General features: G+C 34.2%; 1 protein-coding gene across 1 annotated transcript; it reads left to right on the top strand.

Moving 5' to 3' along the window:
- Positions 1–44: 44 nt before the first annotated feature.
- Positions 45–13,085, top strand: LOC147079147 (sodium channel protein Nach-like). Its single transcript, XM_085955961.1, has 4 exons — positions 45–163; positions 5,359–5,565; positions 8,228–8,521; positions 12,938–13,085. Exons 1-4 carry the CDS (start codon positions 45–47, stop codon positions 13,083–13,085), a joined length of 768 nt encoding a protein of 255 aa, XP_085812087.1.
- Positions 13,086–22,138: the final 9,053 nt, after the last annotated feature.

Here is a 22,138-nt window from a genome sequence, read left to right as displayed (position 1 = left end):
TGGTAAAAAAATGTAGTCATTCGATTGAAAGCTTTCAATAAAACATGAAGCGTCAAAACGAATCGGCTCTCTGGAAAGCGATTAACCAGACGTGGCGGGAATACGCCAAGGAGACGTCGGTCCATGGACTCAAATACGCCATCGGGAGACGACGACTCGATCGGTAAGCGTCAGTCTACTTTACAACAAACAATATAAACCTAAACTTATATTAAACTCCCCATAATATCTTAGTACCAAAGATCTGCTTACAACATTCTCCATGTGTTTCACCGTTTCCAGCTCTCTAAATGGGAATTTAATAAATTGGTAATGGGCTATTCAATATTTTGAATGCATATAAGATACATATTTAAAAAAAAATAGTGGGATTCGAACTCACGTCTTTCACTATCTGGATGAGTAGTCTTATCCGATCCGTCTATGAATCATGCAAATTAATTCCAATAATTACGTTATCCGGCCAATGGAAAGGCAACGAACTCTGTATTTATTATAATACAAACAAGATTATAGAAGCGTCATGTACCTATCAACCAATTTTATTAACACGAATAATTATTAATTAAAGGTATTATTTATTTATCTACTAAATAATATAGTAACATTATTAAATCTTGTATATTAAATAATATAAAAAAATGTTGTTTAATTTAATAAAACGCATTTTTTGTAGTACTTATTCCACTTTTAATAAATAAATTAGGACCGGTTTCCTCCGCCTCAGAGGGACATTTTCAACTGAATACATTTTTTTTAAAATAATATTTATCAAACAAAATCCAAAGCGACAGAAATAATATGACAATAGGTACATACATTATCCGTCCAATAATACCTTCCCAATAACAAATTAATTTAAAATTAACGAGGTTGGACATTAATATTTCATACTAAATCAGGGGCACTAAGAAAATTATTTAAAAATGTTAACAAAACACGAAATATGAAATAATCAACACTTACAATAACATTAGTCAAAATTTACAATAAAAAATATATAACAAACAAAATAAACAATATTATCAATTGAAGTAAGATCGAATACAAAAACAAATACAACCAAATTATGAGTCAAAATTAAATAAAAATTAAAATAATAAATAATGCACAATATATAAAGTTATGTTATAACAATCCCAAATATTAAATAGGGTATAATAACGGAGAAGACACAAAATATAAAATTGATCATTTAAAAAATTAGAATTGGGCAAGAATTTATACCTATTAATTTCTAGGATTTCCTGTTTATCCAATTTTATAGATTTCTCATTCAAATGCAGGATTTTAATTTTTTTAATGATATTAAACGAGTTATTATTTTCTATCTATATAGTCTGTGTTACAATCCCATCAGTCGACTAAATTTACTAGTTTTTAAATTAATTACCGCATCTGAATCCTGGGTATCGGTGTTTTTTATGTCAAATCTTATCTTCCCCCTTTTTCATCCCCTAGATTAGTGGTAAGCTAATAGTTTAAAATCAATCATTGTAAAAAGCATATTATGCTCCACCTGGATGGTGCAATATTTGAATTTTTTAGTAATTGTGCCGCAGAATGCGTGTTTGTAGCCAATCGTGAATGTTAATGACGTCCTTAATTAGAAATGTCGGCTTATACTGTATTCATATATTTTGTTATGTATTTTTTCATATAAGAGTATTATGTATTATTTTTTATAATTTTCTGTGGTCTCTTTTCAATGGGCACATTTTATTAAATAAGTTAATTTGAAACATAGTCAAAGCACTCTTAAGTGCGTGATGACCACAGTCATGGGCAACTGCTCCTAAGACATTATCATGCGTAAACCACTGCTGATGCTTCACATAAAACGTAGGGGCTCGTGATACGCTCGATTAGAGTAGGTCTGGCCAAACTACGGCCCGCCAAGTATTTCTGTGAGGCCCGCGAGCTTTAATAGTATTTTTGAAAAAGTTTACTTTTTATACATTTTAACGCTTTTTTAAAAATAAAATTTGAATATATTATACCGTACCGAATTGCACCGTCGAGAAAAAATTAATATGCTAATTTTACAACACTTTTAATTCGAACAAATTCGAAGTTAAAGATTATGCTGGAAAAATGTTGTTTTTTTTTGGATCAACCTACATTATGTGAACAAACATGTTCAATTATGAAATCTCAACTCGAGAATTCTCATGAAATACTCAGAAAAAGCCAATCTCGAATTCTCATTTCTTGAGAAAATGTTACTATTTTAAGCTGCCGACCGCAACTGGAATATTTAACGAAAATTTGATTTCTCGGTAAAAAAGAAAATGCATCGAATTTGATTCTGATCTACAAGAAGATCTAAAAATGTTCGTTATTATTTAAAATTGGTGGAAATATACATAACATTTACTAACTTTGTCGTCTTGAAAGGTACTGAATCCTTTGTTTGTTATTACAGTTCGAGAGAAAATGAGGAAGAAGAAAGCATCTATGCTAGATGATATTGTCAGAGACAAGAAACAATCGCGAAAATAGGCACTATCTACAGACAAAAGCTTTGCAAATTTTCAAACAACCTGTCCTTATTCTATTATGTACAAAATGAAAATCGTAGATTAGGTACCTACGAGACGAAACGCTGGCGTAGGTACACCAGACCAATGCCCAGACTAAGCATGTGGCTTCTTTCTTTTCAGTCATTTTATTGGGTCGTATTATATTTTATGATTTCAATTGAAATATTAATTTCTCCAAAGACACTTTCAGTCAGGGGCTTGAATAATTTTATTATATCGTTCGTTACTATTTGGTGTACTGTGAAATGGAAATGAATGTCATTTCTAGGAAAATTTTCGACAGCGACTAATAAATTTAATTACGTAGCAGCTTTGTCTGCCAATTTTTTATTACACATTTCAGAAGATGGCGAAATGAATACCCATATATTATATGATATCTATTTAAATAAAATAAAATATATAATACTCGTAGATACTTTTACATACTTTAATTACGATAATGACCGGTTTCATCGGCTATTATAAGAAATTCTCAATTTTTTCTAAAAAAATCAATTTTAAAATTATTTATAATATTAATAATTCAACGATAAAAATAATTATTAAAGACATGAATACTAATTAAAAATATTTTATCAATAGAAAAATCAAATCAAAACAATAAAATCAATAAAACTAACATCTCAACAGAATACTTTAATTAATATCTAAAAAAATGTCAGGCTGAAGCGCATCTATTCTATACACAAGACTGCTATTGGCAGCTATCGAGGGTAGTTTGTTTGGTATGTTTGTATCGGACGAAGTATTATAATTATTGTTACAACAAGTTAGCCATCTAAACAGTCAAAACTGTCTATCTTGCTCTAAAATTTAGCACACCCAGGAGAGGTGCTGTTAAAAAGCACTTATTGTAACAATTATGACTAACTTATTGTAATTGTTACAATAAGTGCTAATATGTCGATACAAAACTACCCTCGATAGCTGCCGATAGCAGTCTTGGGTATAGAATAGATGCGCAGATTGTATAGACTGTCAGTAATTTATTAAATAAATATAAATGAGAGTTATAACTGATAAGTCACCGATGAATCTAAATTAATGATGTAAAGGTAACATCAATTAATAAACGTATAACAAACGAACCCCCTGATAATGTATTATAAATGAAATCATCTTTAGGTTAAGCAATAATGCACAGCGCCTATTCGGAGCTTTTTTCAGCGCTCGAAATAGAAAATTTTACGAACCGGAGCGCTCGACAATTTTCCGAAAATTAATTATTCTTTTATGTATATTTTATAAAAATAACTACGTTAGATGTTTTGTTATAATCCTACCTACCTCAGACGGTAAAAATGTTTTTTTTACGATAACGATAATTTTGCCGAATCCATGAACCGGAACGGCGCTCCGGTCCATTTCGAGCCCAGGCTATTTTTCTTTCTATTATGTATATATTTCTGAGTTGAATTGGAAAATCTTGAACCTATATAGTTTTTTTAATGTCTTTGCAGCAAGCATAATTAACAATCAACACCATTACAATAGTATATAATATTGTATATCCTTCCTCGGTAAATTAACCGTATACGAGCATATTTATTATAAAGTCTATCTCTATACAGTAGCCAGGTAATTTCAATCAATTCCGTCAATATAATTAGAGGTGAGAATCGCGAGACGTCGTGTTCACCCACGCACTGTCACAGGTATCGATTGACGTCGCCTGATCTCTGAATCCAATCTCTTAATTCACTATTCGATGACTGGAACATGCCACCGACACAATGAGATTAAAACTAATCTCTTTGGAAGTTAGCCCTGGAAGAACTTCAATCAATATTACATTGGTACCTCACTATTGTGTACATATAAATAAAAATCGCTGTCTATCGAATAAGTAACTTTTAGTTAATAAATTAATGTGAACTGTGGCATTTCATGGTTGTCAAAAGGATAATGTAGGTATCCGTGACGCATAAATTGGATTTCTTTAAAGTTTTTTTTTAAATATGTAAGTAGGTATGCAATTAATAGTGTACCCGTAAAATAATAAATTTGACAATGTAGCAATCTATTAGGTACCTCTCCTGTGGGTACATCAAAGAAAATTGATCATTATAATAAATCATTGTGTAGTAACCATTTCTTCACCACGGATAATATTTAATTGGAGTGTACATATCTTTATTAGACTTTACATGTAATTTTATGAGTTACGTTAGTAAATTTTTCTTTTTATCCATTAGTAAATAACCCTATTACGGGTTCAATCAATTTTATTATAATAAATGTTTTATCTCTACGTAATCCATATAAATATGAGGCTGCATATTACGTATAGCACTTGTTTTCAGAAAGCCATCTTGGAAATCAGCGGCTGATTTTATACATTAACCGTTAAAAATAGTATTTTGGGATGCGCAGTGAACTAAAAGGAGTCTTATATCTTATATATATAATTTATATAAATTCAAAATTCAATCCTTTTTTTTACATTTATACAGACACTTTAGCTAATATCTAAAAAATTAATTTGTAGATACGACGAAAATTATTCGCATTAAAAATAATGTATTATTTAATTTTATTCAAATTGTATTTGAAAATATATTAAATATTTTTAGCCGTTATTGAAATATGGCTGGAAAACTAAAAATGGTCCTCCATTTTCCAAGATGGCGGCCGGAGCACAGTATGTACGAGTGTTGATTTTTTGTACCTATGTTGTTAGTGGGCATTAGCACTAGGAGTTATTTCCAGGTAATTAATACCTACCTTAATATGACTATGTACCTACCTACATCCAAAATTGATTCCAAATACTGGATTGAAGTACAGAATTTTCGATGTTTAATTTCAATAGATGGGCATGGTCGATTCTACCGGCGGTAGGCGGAGCATTCGCGGGGGTGCTGGTTCTGATGCTGTACCAGCGCTACCACGCCACGCCAATTAGGACAGTGTACGAGACGCAGTTTGAGCCAGTCGCCTCGCAATACTTCCCTGCGGTCACCGTCTGCGCTCCCAGACGCTTCACTAGCAAACACCGGACTGCATTTCTCGAGAAACTGTGAATGTCACTTTTTATTCTTATTCTCTGCGTCATCTTGAAATACCATTCCCTTGGCGATTACCTCTCTATTATGTTTTATGTTACAGTTACACAAACCACGACTAGAGTTGGGTATTTTTCGAGAAAATCTCAATCTCGAGATTCGGGATTTCCAGAAAAGAATTCTCGAGAATTCTCGAGATATCGAGAAAATTTAAAAAAAAACCTGTAAAACATCCTAAAATTAGTGTAAAAACAGACAAATTCCAAAATATTATTTTTTATTTAAGTAAGAAGATAAACAAATAGAAGTAGGAAAATAATTCAAAACATTAGTTATTAAAATAGAATTTCAAAAAACACAGACTGTCAATGGCTGCGTCTGACAATTGTGTAGGTACGCTTTTGAGACACAACATTCCCCGATGTTGAAAAATTGCGCTCATTTTGAGTCGACATTGGCTTAATTGTTTTAAATGCCCCGATCAGTCTTTGAATGTTTTGTGTTTTCTGTCCACTTTTTTTATACACTGTGTGACACACTCGAACTCGAATTTTGTTAATTTATTTCAATAAAAAAAAATGTTTTTTCAATTAATATTTGATAATAAAGAAATCCCGAATCTCTAGAAAAGATTCTTGGGATCCGGGATTTCCCGAAATGTTAAAAATTTAATTTCTCGAGATTCGGGATGGAAAATCTCGAAAATTTCTCGAGAATTCTCAAAACTCAACTCTAACTACGACTATACCAAAATATATTTGTATATAACGATATTATTACCCCCCGAAGTTGTAAGAAAGTGTAACGAGAGCCGATATAATATCAATGTTCACATTACAGGTCGAATAATGTGTGTGACGTCATACCTACCTACACGAACCTGGCTAAGGGTGAAGGTAGGCTGTTAAGATCCGCCATAAATAGTGCACATATAATTTTGACATATCAGTCATACGTATTTGTTTTTATTAAACTAAGACTACAATGTACAGATGGTATTGGTTAGTTTCTAAAAATCAATTAAACCCAGCCTAAGCCAAACCATAATAGTTTTGGTATATTTTGGGCGATACGACAAAATTGTACACACCTTTTCATTCATATTTATTTGTTTTCGTTGGTATAAGAATACATATTACACAATGTTGTAGGTTAATTTTTTTAAAATTCATTTAGCCTTGCCTTAAACAAACTATAATATAAAAAAAAACATTATTCTATCTATAAAATACTCAAAGTAATGTATGATTTAATTGGATATTTTAGATATTTTATAGGTAGACGAGTATTTTTCGGTCTATCATGGTTTGGTTTTAGCAGGGTTTAATTGAATTTTAAAAACTGTCCAACACCATCTGTAAATTGTAGTCTTATTTCAATGAAAACAAATATGTATGACTGATAAATTTTAGTGTGCTCTATTATTTATGGCGGATCTTAACAGCCCACATCCACCCTCCGCCACTGCAACCTACTACACTTTCCTTCAACATCAGGATCAGGATATTATTTTGCTTTTTGATTAAAATGATGATGTTTTTGATTTACAATGTTCAATCCTAAGATCGTTATATGGGCCTCTACAGAGTGGATGTTGTATTAACAGGTTTTTGTTTGAACGAGAAGAAATTTGCTCAACTTATTAGGTCCATACTCTTATTGAGTCCAAACAGACATTGAAAAATAACATGTGTTTTTTTGCCCAATCCAAAAGTCGAATCCGAGACCCAGGACATTATAAGTCGACACGTTATCACTCGATTAGCAACAGCTTATAATATTTTGATAAAAAAACGTACGTAGATACCTAAATATGAGATGGTATCATAGTTGATGAAGTAAAATGACTAGTTTAATGTAGGCATCATTCAAACGATTTATACGACAAATAATAGTGCATAGGTAAGTATTGTTACATCCCCGAATGGTCCCCATTTAGGGATGTCTCCTCTGGGGGTCAAGAATCCTGAACCATTTTTCAAGCCGACGCATAGTAATGGTTGATTGCAAAAATACGTGGCAACGTTGTTTGTCTGAATGCAAAAAAATGCAACACCGCAATTGTATACCGATTTTAGCGGAAGAGATCACTGAAAGCGCTTTCAAAAAAGGCGCTTATCGTTGTAAGTATGCAACTATCTAAATTGTCTATAATGTCAATGGAAAATCGCCATTTTCATGTTATTTATAAACAATAATTTATGTATTCAACGCTACCAAAATATGAAATATTAGTTTTACCAATACAATCATTCTAAAAGTTTCTGGAATCGGTATCAAAATTTATTGAAATGTGAAATCCCTCCATCATGGCCCCCCAAGGGGGGGGGGGGGGGGGGTGACAGGGATCTAGCCTGGGGGCTCGGGCTCTGGGGGGCCTAATGTGAAAAAAGTCGTCTGTGGTGCTATTTTATTTGTAGAATCTTAACATTTTAAAATGTCTAGTTATATGATGCAATTTTTGACTACCTACTGTGTGCCGATTTCGACAACTCCATAATTCAAGTGAATTTATTTAACAATACAAAAAAATCTCTAAAAATACACCTTATAAATTTGACCTGAAATCACATTTAGAAAACGATTCTGTAAAGCGACCCAAGATGTGGGGGCCATGCCCTCCATTTTAGTCGTTCAACCTTGTTGACTCTGTTAATTTGTATTTATATTCACCAGGAAGTTTCCCGCTGACGTAAATTCGAGCGACGTGGAAACCATCCTACCGCAGCTGCATGGCCTGGTGTTCCCGATGCCCGAGGACGCAAACAACGCCTCGATGCTGGATGCTATCTTTGAGTTGAACAATCTGGAAGCTTACGAGGCGATGAAGCAGCTGACGCCGCGGTGCGCCAATATTTTATTGCAGTGCCGCTGGGAGGGCGACGACGCCCCCTGCTCCAGATTCTTCGAGAGGGCCATCACCAGCGACGGCTACTGTTGCTCGTTCAATTACAATACCAATCTGAAAGAGTAATTAAACACTTACGCTTAGATGTTTGCACCTGAAAATAGTAGTTGCTAAAACAGCTATGTACAACGTATTTATTAGTAGGCTAACTTATCAATTTTCTCATTCTTCACACAGGGAACAATTTTATTAATATTGGGTAATAATATTATTATTGTCTCCAGAGTCTAGATATTATGTTATTATTTTTAATTATTATTAATATATTCATACTAAATACTCCGGAAATTTTACGTTATTACGTACATAAATAATATACAAGATAAAACTTAGTGTTAGCGCTAAGTATCGGTGTGTGTGTACTTATGTACGCGCGTTAGAAGTTATAATTCTTTGGCGTTATAAAACAAAAACAAAACTTGTGATATGTAGTCTAGATTCTTCCACTAGCTCTTAATTATCTTGTTAAGTTACACACTCAAGAAAAAATGCCACTTATTGGAGCGCCGTTGGTTTATTTCTATGCGCTTTAGCTTATATTAGGTACTAAATTATATAGTTATTTCTCGTTGTTTTTTTTTTAAGTAACAACTGTCACTCTGACGTTTGATCGTTTGTTTACGTAAGGAATTGCAAATGGCCGACAATAATAAAATCGTTGCCTAGACAACAGTACCACGATGCCTCCTGCAACAGTACCAAGAGATGAATATACCTGTCGCCTGCTGCTTCGTGGACTATGAAAAGGCATTTGACAGTCCTCATCGTGAATCTCTGTGGCAAATTCTGCTAGGCTATGGTGTCCCACGGAAACTGGTCGCCGTGATAAGTGCTCTCTACACCAATACAGAGTGTCGCGTCAGAGCAGCCGGAACATCCTCTGACCTTTTTGAAATCACGTCAGGAGTCAAGCAAGTATGTGTACTTGCGCCCTTTCTTTTTATCATCATGATGGATTTCATAATGCGTAAGACGGTTTGCCCCGACAGTGGGATACGCCTACATCATGATGACACAAGCGATCTATGCGAAGAAAGACTGTGCGACTTGGAGTATGCAGACGACGCAGTCGTGTTTGACTCGACGATCGAAAGGTTGGAGGTGACCGTGAACAGGCTAGCCGCGAACTCGATGCGTGTGGGTCTTCATCTGAATGCCGCTAAGACCAAATCCATGTGCAGTGCTGCTTGCATCGACGCTGACACTCCTCTGCAGGTTTCTGGTCTGCCCGTCGAGCTGGTGTCCAGATTCAAATACTTGGGTGCCACGGTTGCCGATGATGGTGGTATTTCTAGTGAGCTTGGAATCCGCATGGGTGTGGCGGGCTCTGCGTTCAACCAACTTGGAGTCGCATGGAGGTCAAGGCTGTATTCTGTGAGGACCAAATGTCGTTTGTTTAACGCGTGCGTGCTATCTGTGCTCCTGTATGGCTGTGAGACATGGCATCTTACTAAGCTTCAAGAGTCTCTTTTTTTTGAGCTTTGAGAATCGATGTCTCCGCAGAATCTTAGGGGTACATTGGTACGACCGCGTTACAAACATCCGATTTCGTGAGCAGACACAACAGCCTTCGGTGATTGAAGTTATCACGAATAGACGAATTACGTGGCTGGGACATGTACTCCGGATGCCGCCAAAGAGTGCGGCACTTCGTACCCTTGTGGCACAGCCTCAAGGGTTCCGTCGCCATGGCCGGCCCTCCCTCACCCTGCAGCGATGCTACAAAAGCGACCTACGTGCTGCAGGTCTGACATGGCGGGAGGCACAGGAGTTGGCGATGGACCGAGGGAAGTGGCGCCAACTTGTGCTTGCCCTATGCCCCAATGTTGGGACGTGACAGGGTGAAAGAAGAAGAAGAAGAAGACAACGGAACAATTCTACTATCAAACTTGCGTTTGTATATAGCTGACTGATTCGCAGCTAACGTCATATTGTCGCAACGGTGTGCGCGCGTAGCTCGCAATTTCACTCTTTACCAAACGCCCCAAAAGAAGTATAACTTCAAAAATAACATTTTAATTTATTATACAAGGATCTTTAACAGAGAACTTTTTATGATGTGTAATAATATAGATATGCGTGTTTACTTGTGGCCAGGTTCTGGCAGACCTTAACATTCAAATCGAGCTGGTCAACAACTTCATCTGTCTGGGATAGCGAAATGTCTATTGACAGAAATAATATGATAATATTATTATGTATGATGAGATTGCTCGTAGAACGAATCTGACATAAAGCGCATTTGGACGCCTGAATAGTCTCTTCAATAGTAACCTTCCATTGATTATGCCATAAGCTTAAAATATTGAACTAGTGCTATTAATAAATATGAAATCATTTGGTAATATTTCACAGAAAATCTAATATAGGAAATTAATTTGATATTTTACTTGAGTTTCGCATCAGGCCTATTAGGCACGCGTATTCCGCGGCTTTTGCACCAATGTACAGAACGAATGCGCCCATTCGAATAATTTAGATTTATACCTACAGTACTACAAAACAGAATCAACTGAAAATGAATTCAATTCTACTTAAATATGGCTAAAAGTATTTAAAAAAAATGCATTGGCATCGTGTTCTGATGTATTTTAAAAGTTTTAAATATCTAGCTAGTCGGGAAGTTAGTTATAAATCGATTGCAAGATTTGTACCGGACAAAGAACCACCGGAAAAATAAGAATACGAGCTAATAAAAACGTTGTAAAAAACATTAATTTTGAGTTAATTCTGTTTTGTATGAAAAGTTATTTCGACACCATTATTGGTTGCTAGGGGTCTGTGGTCCTAGCAACTAAATTATTAATATATACGTGCGTTACTATGGAAATCAATATGACATGTCAAAATGAGATTGCAGTATTATTTTTGTCAAGTACAATTTTTTTTGATCGTTTAAGCTAGTCAAGTCAACTTTATATGATTCAACAGAAAATTTAAAAACGTTGTATATAAAAAGTTCTTTTTATCTTGTAATTATTATTATTAATGGACATGCGCTTAATTTTCTTCTTCTAATTTCAGCTCAACGTTTCAGTCAATTCAGACACCATTCTTTGGTCCCCAGATGGGACTGACTTTTATTGTGAACATGGGGACAGAGTACAGCAAACAGGTTTTTCATCTGCTCGACTCCTTTAAGGTATATAATATTATTATGCCTTTGTAATTATGCTTCTAAAATTTAAGTAGCGATATAAAAAATAAATAATGTCTTCCAGACAAAACAGTTTCATAAAATTTAATAGTATTAATTATGTAGAAATGTAGATAACCAATCACCCAATGAATAGACGAAGTGCTACGAAAATGTACGATGTACGTAAACATAGTAATACATTATTATCATGTCTAAATGTTTAAATCAAAATTAAATTCATTGAATTTTACATCGAGATTGTATAGATAGAGAACATGAGGATTCATTTTTTCTTTTTTATTTACAATTAACAACTATATCGATTATCTTATAACCATGATTGTAACAGTGATTATTAAATTAATAATTAATAGCAATAATTATTTTCCATTTCATAATCATTCATAATATTTGTAATTTTCGTTTCTTCCCAATGAATAAGTTTTCCGGGCTTTCGGGTACTACATCAATGGGTTCATTGTTTTCATTATATCCTAAGATTTATCCGGTTACCTCATACCATGGTGTCATATAGAAAAAATAGAGTAAACATAACATTCGGCCAACCGTGTCCCTAAATGTAGATTTAAATCACAGTCCATATTGGATTTTGTTCGATACGATTTCATTAACTACACAACCTAAATATACCATTTTTAATGTGACGCAGTATGAGGTTCAACAAACTACTAAAATAATTAAATTAATAGGTAGCTAGCAATTAAATTTTACCACCAACATCAGAGTTCACTTAGACCAGTGTCTCCTTTTTTTTTACCTGACGGCATACAAGGAAAGGAGAATTTGTTTCGTGGCACACCAAATATAAAGCCTCGAAAAATTAATTATAAGTACTATATTAATATGCATAATATTCGGAAACATCGTTTTAATAATTCGTCGACTTGTGGTTTTATTTATTTAGAGTGTTTCAACGAGTGTGTAATGTCCCGATTTGGTAACATTGACTGGAGTTTTTGTGGGATTATGTTAAATCATTAGTATATACTAATAAGTCACGAATTATTGGTGGCTTCAGAATTGATACCACTCGTATTATCGATAGATAGTACCGTAATTATGAAAGAAAGTCGTCGAGAATTGGAAGAAATTTAAATGATAACGTATTTCATACATAACGGAAAATATTATTTGAAACAAAAAAAAAACATAATAACATGTGCGTTTTATTTCAATTGAAAAATCGCGGGATCTTTATGAATAACCTTATATACGTATTATCCAACACGTAAAGCGGAAACTCCACGAGCAGCTATTATGCTTATAGTTTATAATAACCATTCCAGGTGATAATACACAATGGTCGCTCATTTGCCAGTCGCATCAATCAAAGAATTGTGATCCCGCTAAAAAAAGAGATCTTCATCGCTGTCAATCCTCTGCGGCTAATGTCGGGTCCGCAAGTCATCAAGATGAACGAAGAGCTCAGAAGATGTGTTCTGGGACACGAACGAAAGTTAAAGTAAGGAATTAATAATTGCACAGTGCTAATATTAGAATAAAGGGAAAGTATAACAATATAATTCTGCACCATTCGATAGACCAGTCCAGATGATCAGATATACAGTTATGGGTGACAAATTCGTTCAGAAAACGCTCAGCGGACAGTTTTTATAAATCTTTCTTATTTATTGGCAGTGCGAAAAAACAAGTGATTTGACAGAGGAGAATAGAGACCTTTTCTGGAGGGCACCAATACCCATACTGGGTTTTAGTACCATCCTGACAGTGGCGATACTATATAATATAAATTTAATAATGGGCATGATAAAGAGATACATTTATCTTAATTATAGCCATTATAGGTGACCCATAAGTCACTTTACCGTTTAAACAATGAATAAATATTATATAAAACAAAAAAATGTGTATTGTGAAGTCCGGCGCTTGAATTTCGTTCCGAATGTTGTTGGTTCGGCATTTAATAACATACATCATATTCTAAGCTAGCCCAAAAGAAAATGTATTTTTCTGTTAGATTTAACGAATGTGGAGGCAAATTAAATTCAGCGAATTAATTCAAACTTTCAAAAAGATGTCTTCGAGATGCATTGTGGATCTGACCACAATGGTAGTTGCTTCATTTTGCTGCCTGATTTCCTTGTAATCGACTTATCTATCTATCTATTATTATTATTATAGTGAAAAGTTAATACTATTGTATAACAGCGATAATAATATTACGTAAACCTCACAATACCTACATTATTATTTATAATATATTTTGGTGCCTGTGGTACGCATTAGTGAGGGTTGCGAACCCATAAATAGGTGTAAAAGTAATAAACATTTTCATAGATCTCACAAACAGTTGGAAACTGAAGTGTCGATAATGGATGAGAAATGTTATGCTACACTTTCCAGCGAAAGCGCGTTTCGTAATGATTTATTGGTTCTCACATTCCGCTTATGAATAGGCAACATGAATATTTACGCCGTTTTATTAAAATTTGCCAAATGTTTGATTGATGTTCGCGCGAGCCCTATAAAATTGAATAAGCTCAGTCAAAAAGCCACTGAAAGAGGATCGAAGTTCAAATAAATATTCTATTGATGTATGACCAGGGGTCGGGGAACTTTTTGGCTATTACTCAAAACCATTTTGCGTCAAATGATAATATTACCACCGATCAAACCAAATTTTAAATAAAACAAAAACATTTTAATTTTCCTTAAAATGCAGAATAAAGTCGTACTTCTCTCAACATCAGCACTCTATGTCAGGTGTTAAAAATGGCGTTGTTTTATTTATTATAACACAGCATTGTTTTCTGGGATTTTTTACGTCAAAGCAATTTGGATGCTGTCTTCGGGTACAAGCGATGTCTGTATTTTAATTTAAAGTAAATTCAGACAGAAAGTTTATTCTCACAAAGGTAGATTTTTGTAACAATAAGTAGCGCCTCAGTCACTACCTCGTGCAATTTTAATTGTGTACAATTTTAAAAGCCTTAATTTTTTATTTTTCATATCATCATTGCTGGCTCCGTAATTAACTATGGAACTTGGCTGCCTCCTTCTAAGATCTATTATTAGGTTTAAAACAATGATGGTACACGCCGTTTGAAAACCCCAAACTTTATATGCAACGTGAATTTATGTTTGAAGATACTATATTTTTTGTAGAATAAATTGTGCAGTTTCAAAAGTTGTTAACTATAATTATTGAGTTAGTTATACTAGTTTGTACCTATAGCATTTAAAGCTCTACAAATTAATAGCTAATAGAGTCTTTTCAAAAAAAAATCAGCGGTGGCTTGGTGGTAAATCATGACAATTTATAAAATGGGATGCCTTTTCGACTGTTTATTCTGCAAACTGGCCAACTACACTTTCGACCAAAAATGAGATTTTGATGGCATTTTGTTATAAAGATAAAGCATGTTTTCTATGCTCACATCAAAATTTCAAACTTAAACTTATAATTAAATACGTTATCGTTCTTCATACAAAACAGCCAACTGTAGGTGCCAAATTTTCAATATCGTAAATGGAACAACTCCTCGCTTTGTATTAATGTTCTATATTTATGTATAAGAGAGAAGCTAAAATTGTGTATTAATTCATGGTGTAGCATATTTATATTTTTTTTCAAATGTACTTTTGGAATTGTTGAATTCCGCTCGATAGTTAAATTATTAAGTTTTTTCTCCTTTATGAACAATTTGCCCAAATGGAGTTAGTCGGTTTGCAGATAAAGCAGTCTATTTGTTGTACCTAATTCACTACATATAAATATTTGTATTGTTGGCAAACAACCTTTTAAATTAAAATATCTTATTAGGCTTAAAAGTGATTGGAAAAACGTCGATAATTTTCAATTAAAAAAAATATAAGTTATAAACTCCTTTTTCACCAATTACAATATCACTCTTAAACATGATGTAGGTACAGTAAAAACAAAACAATGATTCAGTTTGTGGATTGTATGGGTATAATATTATTTGTTGCTATATTTACTTAGTAGCCACAGCGGTTTTAGCGCTTTTTCTCGAAACCGAAAATGTGAGTTTCGAAAGTGAAAATATTTTTTGAAAGAAACTATATGACTCGAATGTTTCTTTAATATGCTATATAGGTACAATGTAGCGAACATTTTAAACTTGGCCTTTATAATGTTTACTCATGTGAATAAATAAAATAAATTGAATTGTACATTATTATTTTCTACGACGTAATAATTTTATCATTACAACCTCGAATAAAAATATATAAGCCCAAAATCATGAATAGAGATACAGGCAAAGCGAAAAAAGCACAAATAATGTCTGAAGATTCAATAGGAAATGTTTAGTTGTTTGAAACATTTCGATTTGTGACTTGTTTGAATAGCTGCTAGCGGCGGAAACTTTTCCCGGACCGAGTTACAGCGGCCTCTACCCGACCCTTTTAGGAAGTTGGGTGCGAGTAGGTACGTGCCGTCAATGTGTGCATACGTTCGATGACTTATTTCACAGTTTATTTTAGGCTCCAGGATACACGAGCACAAGACATGGGATTTGTATGCAGATAATATTACGGTGCCATTCGAAAAAAATATATAATGTATTTTTAGACGTTAAAATGTCAAGAAATACATTGAATACAAAGCCTTTGGTAATGTGTAAATGAAAGCTAAAATAAAACAAATATGCAAACGGACGCTACTGGATTCGAATTCTGGTTGGTTTAATAATTTTTCTCTGATAGGCGTGAGTTTCTTAAAAAAAATACACCAATAATGCCTGAGAAACATGGCATATTCCAAATTCAATTAGTGTCACAGTACTATTTTTCATTTTTTTGGTGCCATCTTCGATCGAAGGTTGGCGACCGAATTGCAGTACGTACAGAGTTATTATTGTTATTACCGATATTAGCAAAGTATGCAGCATTTCTGCACTTGATAGTAGCTATAAGCTCTTGTCTTATTGGCTCATCTTAAAATCTCCTCATTGCAGAAATCGAAACTCATATGGTGGCATTCGAAAGTTGTTAGTACCGCAAGCAAAAGTTGGGTTTCATAACGTGTCGTAAATATTATTTTACCATGATTCCAATAAGTTACGTATAATAACAATAGTTTGGAAACGCTCATCGTCAATGGAAATATCGACGATCGATCCGAAAGAGGGAGGTCACACAATGGCCCGACCATACTATATAAATGGGACATTTAAAAAGAGTCACTATCAATACAAGTGAAGGATACGAAAACGAAAAGCCTACATTTTATTGTCTAAAACATTTTTGATGTTTTTGCTGCGGTTGTTGCAGTGATTATTATCATCGTCACAAAAATCCAACACGGGGTTTGTTCATGCCCAGAAAACGTTTCCATTCTTCTCTGTCTATCGAACGAATCCTTCATTGATTTGGGTCTGACTTGTTGTTTATTTTCCTTCCCAACCTAATCAATGTAGTCCAGGTCCCTCGACTCTCCTTTATGCTTCAGATCTATGAAAAGCAGCCTCTTGAGTAGGGAATCCAATCCCGGGATCCCGAATCCCGGGATCCCGAGTTATTTTCGATACCTATGAATCCCGGGATTGATAAACATAATCCCGGGATTTCGGGATTGATTTTTTTATCAATTTTTATGGAAAATATAACAGAAAAAATACTTTTAATACAAAATAACTACATTTGAAACAAACTGAGTTTGAATGAAGTTTGATGTGTAGGTTGCCGATTCATTTTATTTTTTCACATAGATTATTAAAAATGAAAAAGATTGGTAAAAAAACAATGCTTTGCACTTTTAACAAAGTAATTCCACCATGATATCATACGTTTTACGGCAGTTTCATATTTGGCTGACTAATTAGGTTTATGAAGCGGAAAGGCCATACGTACGCCATGATTATTTGCTTTACTATTTTAAATCTCGCTGATCTATTCATTATGTCTTTACTATCAGAAATAGCAATCTCATATTAAATTCACATTATTATTTATAATATAATATTATTTACTCCATTAAACTTGTGTATTTCCAAGATTTAACGTATACAATATTAACAATAAATGTCTTAAATAGTATAAATTATACTAGATTTATTTTTGACCGATTTTATCAATGTTATTTGTAAATATAAAAATTTTATATTAACAATGGAAAAAATCCCAATCCCGGGATTGTCAAATTGTAATCCCGAAATCCCGGGATCAGAATTTTGGCTCAGGATTGGATTCCCTACTCTTGAGTAGTTGGGTGCCTTCGATTTTTGAGACACGGTAATCTGACCTATAAGATAGATCACAGTATAGTATAGCGCGTATGGTTCATGGTTGTATATTTTTCACCATGTGCCATCTTCGCTATAGACGGCTCATCTTCCTTACAAAAATACCTAACTTTATTACGTCAAAATGGGTCGGGAAGGGTTGTGTAGGGCTTTATTTTAGTTTTCTTTAAAATGAAGACTTGAAGTGTCTCTCATAAGTCTTAGTAGGATTTGTTTGCCGGAATAAAATATTATTCTATATGCTGGTAATAGTTTTGAGGTGTGGATACGCGATCCCAAATATATGAATTTGTCGTGGAATTCGTCACTGCCATTGTTTGTAACCTTGAAGTAGTGAGCTGGATATTGTTTTTTTTTTTATTAAAATTGGAAACCCATTTACCACTAGCGGGTCTTTCCAGTGCGAAATATGTATTTTTTAGAGCTGGTTACCATATTTTATAATGAGCTGCGATTGGGTTTGAATCGCGCCCGCGATGGTCGAGTGGTAACGCATCCGCCTGGTAAGTTGAGGGTCTTGGGTTCGAATCCCGAATCTGGCAAGTTGATATGTGTATGTTGGACGAAAGAATTTAAACAATAAACAGAAGGAGTCTTGTACATTATTTCTGTTTTGACATTTGAAATTATCAAGCACACATTTATGAAGCTTGGTTATGTTGGTAAACTCCACAAATATTAATATCGCACAGTTGCTATCCCGATATTCTTACTATTTCAATGGTTGCCATTTTTCATGTCCTTTGTGATACTTACTCGAGTGCAGCTATAGACCATTTTATACAAATTGTACAGGATTTTTCAACTAAATAACATTACCGAAGTGTAGACAGTATAGTATTATTGGCTGCTTATCTATTTATACGCCTTGAAAATTGACAAATAAATGTCATAGCAATAGTGTGAAGTTATCTGCAATGCGAAGCCACTTAATTGGCGGAGTATGGGTTAAATTGTTTTTTAATTTTATACATGTGGGCTCCACTTATATAGAAGAAGGTTATTTATCTTTGGTTTGGACCAGCATGCACTAATAGGTTGAGCAAGAAGTTAACATCAATTTATCATAAAAATCTATGATGAAACCTCTTCGTGTGGTGGCCTAGATACCTTTACACCAGATTGTGGAAGAAATGATTACAAATATTCTTTATCCAGGTATTTCAGCTCATATCGTAAAGTGGACTGTTTGGTCGAGTGCGAAATGGCATCGTGCATTAAACGCTGTGGCTGCCAGCCTTTCGGATATCCTCGGGATCCTGCCGATGTTATCTGTAAAGCCTCGAGCATTCTCTGCTTGAAGAAACATTTCAGTAAGTACTCAAATATTTTGCTTATTTAATAATATATTTGCGCCTTCATAATGTGGCGAATTTTTCATTAACTCAACCCAACTCGACCAATGTAAGGGCATCGGTGAAACAAAAAATTCTGCGCATTTTATTATTTTCCAGTGCCTTAATTATTGTCTAGAGATCTAGGTATATATTTTTGCTTTCAATGATTTGTTTGATATGCTTTAAAAAAACCCAATTTCATTACTAAATGTTACGCTTAGTTACTATTCTTGATAGGTATATATATTTTAAAAGAATCATTATTTTCATTCTCTTTCCCTTTTCATTAGATGCTCGCTGTACAAAATAAGCTTTCGAAAAAAATAAAGCGATTTTTGCGTTTCCTTATAGCATATTGTTAACACATAACAAAATAATAAATTCGCTTCTATATCGAATATGCTATATATAGATAATTAATATATTTGACATTTTAATATGAATTTATGCTGGAATATATTTGAAATTTTACTTGTCGCTAACGTTTCCAGTAATTAAGTAAAATTAATATGTGCGCACAAGTAAAGGGGTGAATAAGTTTATTACGTAAACAAACCCCAATAACTCTGGAAGGACTTAGCTCGCAAACCGATGGTGATTATGGATTTAGAGGGATTAATTGACCTCTTTGCATACATTCTAAAACCAACATGGATTAATTTATTATACGTAATACACCTACATATACGAGGGTGGGTCAATAAGTCCTTAGAAAAGCCAAAAAGTGGCGCGACTAGTACTGTAAGCGGTTTGTTTTCATGCAGCGGCACTACCGATTCAGTATGCTGCGAAGTTTCAAGCAGATTGGTCGGGTTGTTGTGTGTTTTTCGTACATTTAAAAAAAAATTGCTTATGGAAAATGGAAAAATGGAAAATGGAGAAAATTGAGTTTAGAGCTGTTATTAAACATTTTAATATAAAAGGGTTAACAGCAAAGGAAATAAAAAATGAGTTGGATTTAGTTCACGGCATATCTGCTCCTTCACTTGCAACTATTTATAACTGGTTAAATGAATTTAAACGTGGTCGTACATCAACAAAGGATGAACCACGCTCAGGACGTCCTGTAGAGGTGACTACACCAGAAATGATCAATAAAATCCACGATATGGTGTTAAGTGACCGAAGATTAAAGTTGAGTGAGATAATTGAGGTTACAGGGATCTCAAAAGGTAGCGTCATTTCTATTTTACATGACAAATTGGGCATGAAAAAAATTTCTGCAAGATGGGTGCCGCGTTTGCTCACAGTCGACAATAAACGCAATAGGGTGGTGGCCTCTAAAGCCCTGTTGTCGCTCATGCAACGCAATCCGGATGATTTTTTTCGTCGCTTTGTGACTGTAGATGAAACATGGATACACCACTATACTCCCGAGACGAAAGAACAGTCAAAGCAGTGGATTGCGAAGACAAACCATGTCCAAAGAAGGCGAAAACCGTAAAATCAGCTGGTAAGGTTATGGCTACTGTATTTTGGGATTCACGTGAAATTATTTTCGTTGACTATTTGGAAAAAGGAAAAACAATAACAGGGGATTATTATGCATCTTTATTGGACCAGCTAAAAAACGAAATTGAAGAAAAATGGCCTCATTTAAACAGGAAAAAAATCCTCTTTCATCAGGACAATGCCCGTGTTCACACATGTTTACGATCAATGGCTAAAATTGAAGAATTGAAGTTCGAATTGGTCGACCACCCACCGTATTCGCCAGATTTAGCCCCCAGTGACTTTTTCCTTTTCCCAAACTTAAAAAAATGGCTAAGTGGACAACGTTTTTTTTCAAATGAAGAAGTCATCGATCGGACAAATGCTTATTTTGAGGACCTTCCGAAAACTTATTTTTCTGACGGTTTAAAAAAATTGAGAAACGTCTAACCAAGTGTATTGAGCTCCAAGGAGATTATGTTGAGAAATAAAAAAAAAATACAAAAATAAAAACTGTTTTAATGCTTTTTTCTAAGGAATTATTGACCCACCCTCGTACATAAACTGAAAAAAAATGAATATAAATTTTATACCCCTTTTACCGAAATTAGTAAATTTGAAAAAAAGCTGCGAGGCAGTTCAATCCAACTGACGGCATGCGAAAATTGTTATCAGCCCGCATAATAGGTTAATTGCATAACCAAACATAGCCGCTTGTACTATTGCTATTCAGAGATTATAAAAAAGTTTTATCAAACTTCATATCACGTTTTATAATGAAATATCTCAACCCACATGCCGGTTAAAATTAAGAGAGCATTTATAAAATCGGTTATCATGTCTTGTTATTAGCATATACGATATAAATATTGTTTCTACGGTACATGTTTCACTCACTTAAAAAGCATTTTAAAAATTATCATGAATTACCACCAGGTAAACGGTGAATCTCTTGAAAATATTAAGAGAGTATTACTGAATGGCAGGACAATAGCTGGTCAAACTGAACGATGAGCTAGAGAAATTTTGCAACGTTATGTTGTGAAAATCACGTCTGGTAATAGACTCAATGGTAGAGTTACCAGTCACTCAACTGTTCTAAAAATACATCCGCATACGCTGTGAGCATATCCTATGTATATATAGCTCGCATACTTGTAAGTGAAGATTAAACCCTTTAAGACTCTACCGATGCCTCTGTGGTGCTGAACCTTTTCTTGACAACTTGGACGATTTTCTGTCTTTTGTGAATTGGCGCTATGTGTCAACCAATCTACCTTCTTATAAGTTACCAGATACGTACTGGAACGTCTTATTTGCAGAATCAGTCCAAGCGGAAGGCTGGGGCGGGGACTGTGACTGTCCTGAGCAGTGCAATGAGAACTCCACAAGCGTCGAAGTCCACACCGTCCCCATTGCTAACGAGCAATTCACCTCGGATCCTATTTAGTATGTATCACATTAAATACTGCTACCATCATCGTTTTAGTGGATTAATCATCTTCAAAAATATATTTGAGAAAT

Source organism: Rhyacophila brunnea, unplaced genomic scaffold (assembly GCF_057557595.1).
Source record: "Rhyacophila brunnea isolate RB1 unplaced genomic scaffold, BYU_Rbru_1.0 scaffold_10, whole genome shotgun sequence".
NCBI classification, from domain to species: Eukaryota; Metazoa; Arthropoda; class Insecta; order Trichoptera; family Rhyacophilidae; genus Rhyacophila; species Rhyacophila brunnea.
This window is presented reverse-complemented; position numbering and strand designations above follow the sequence as displayed.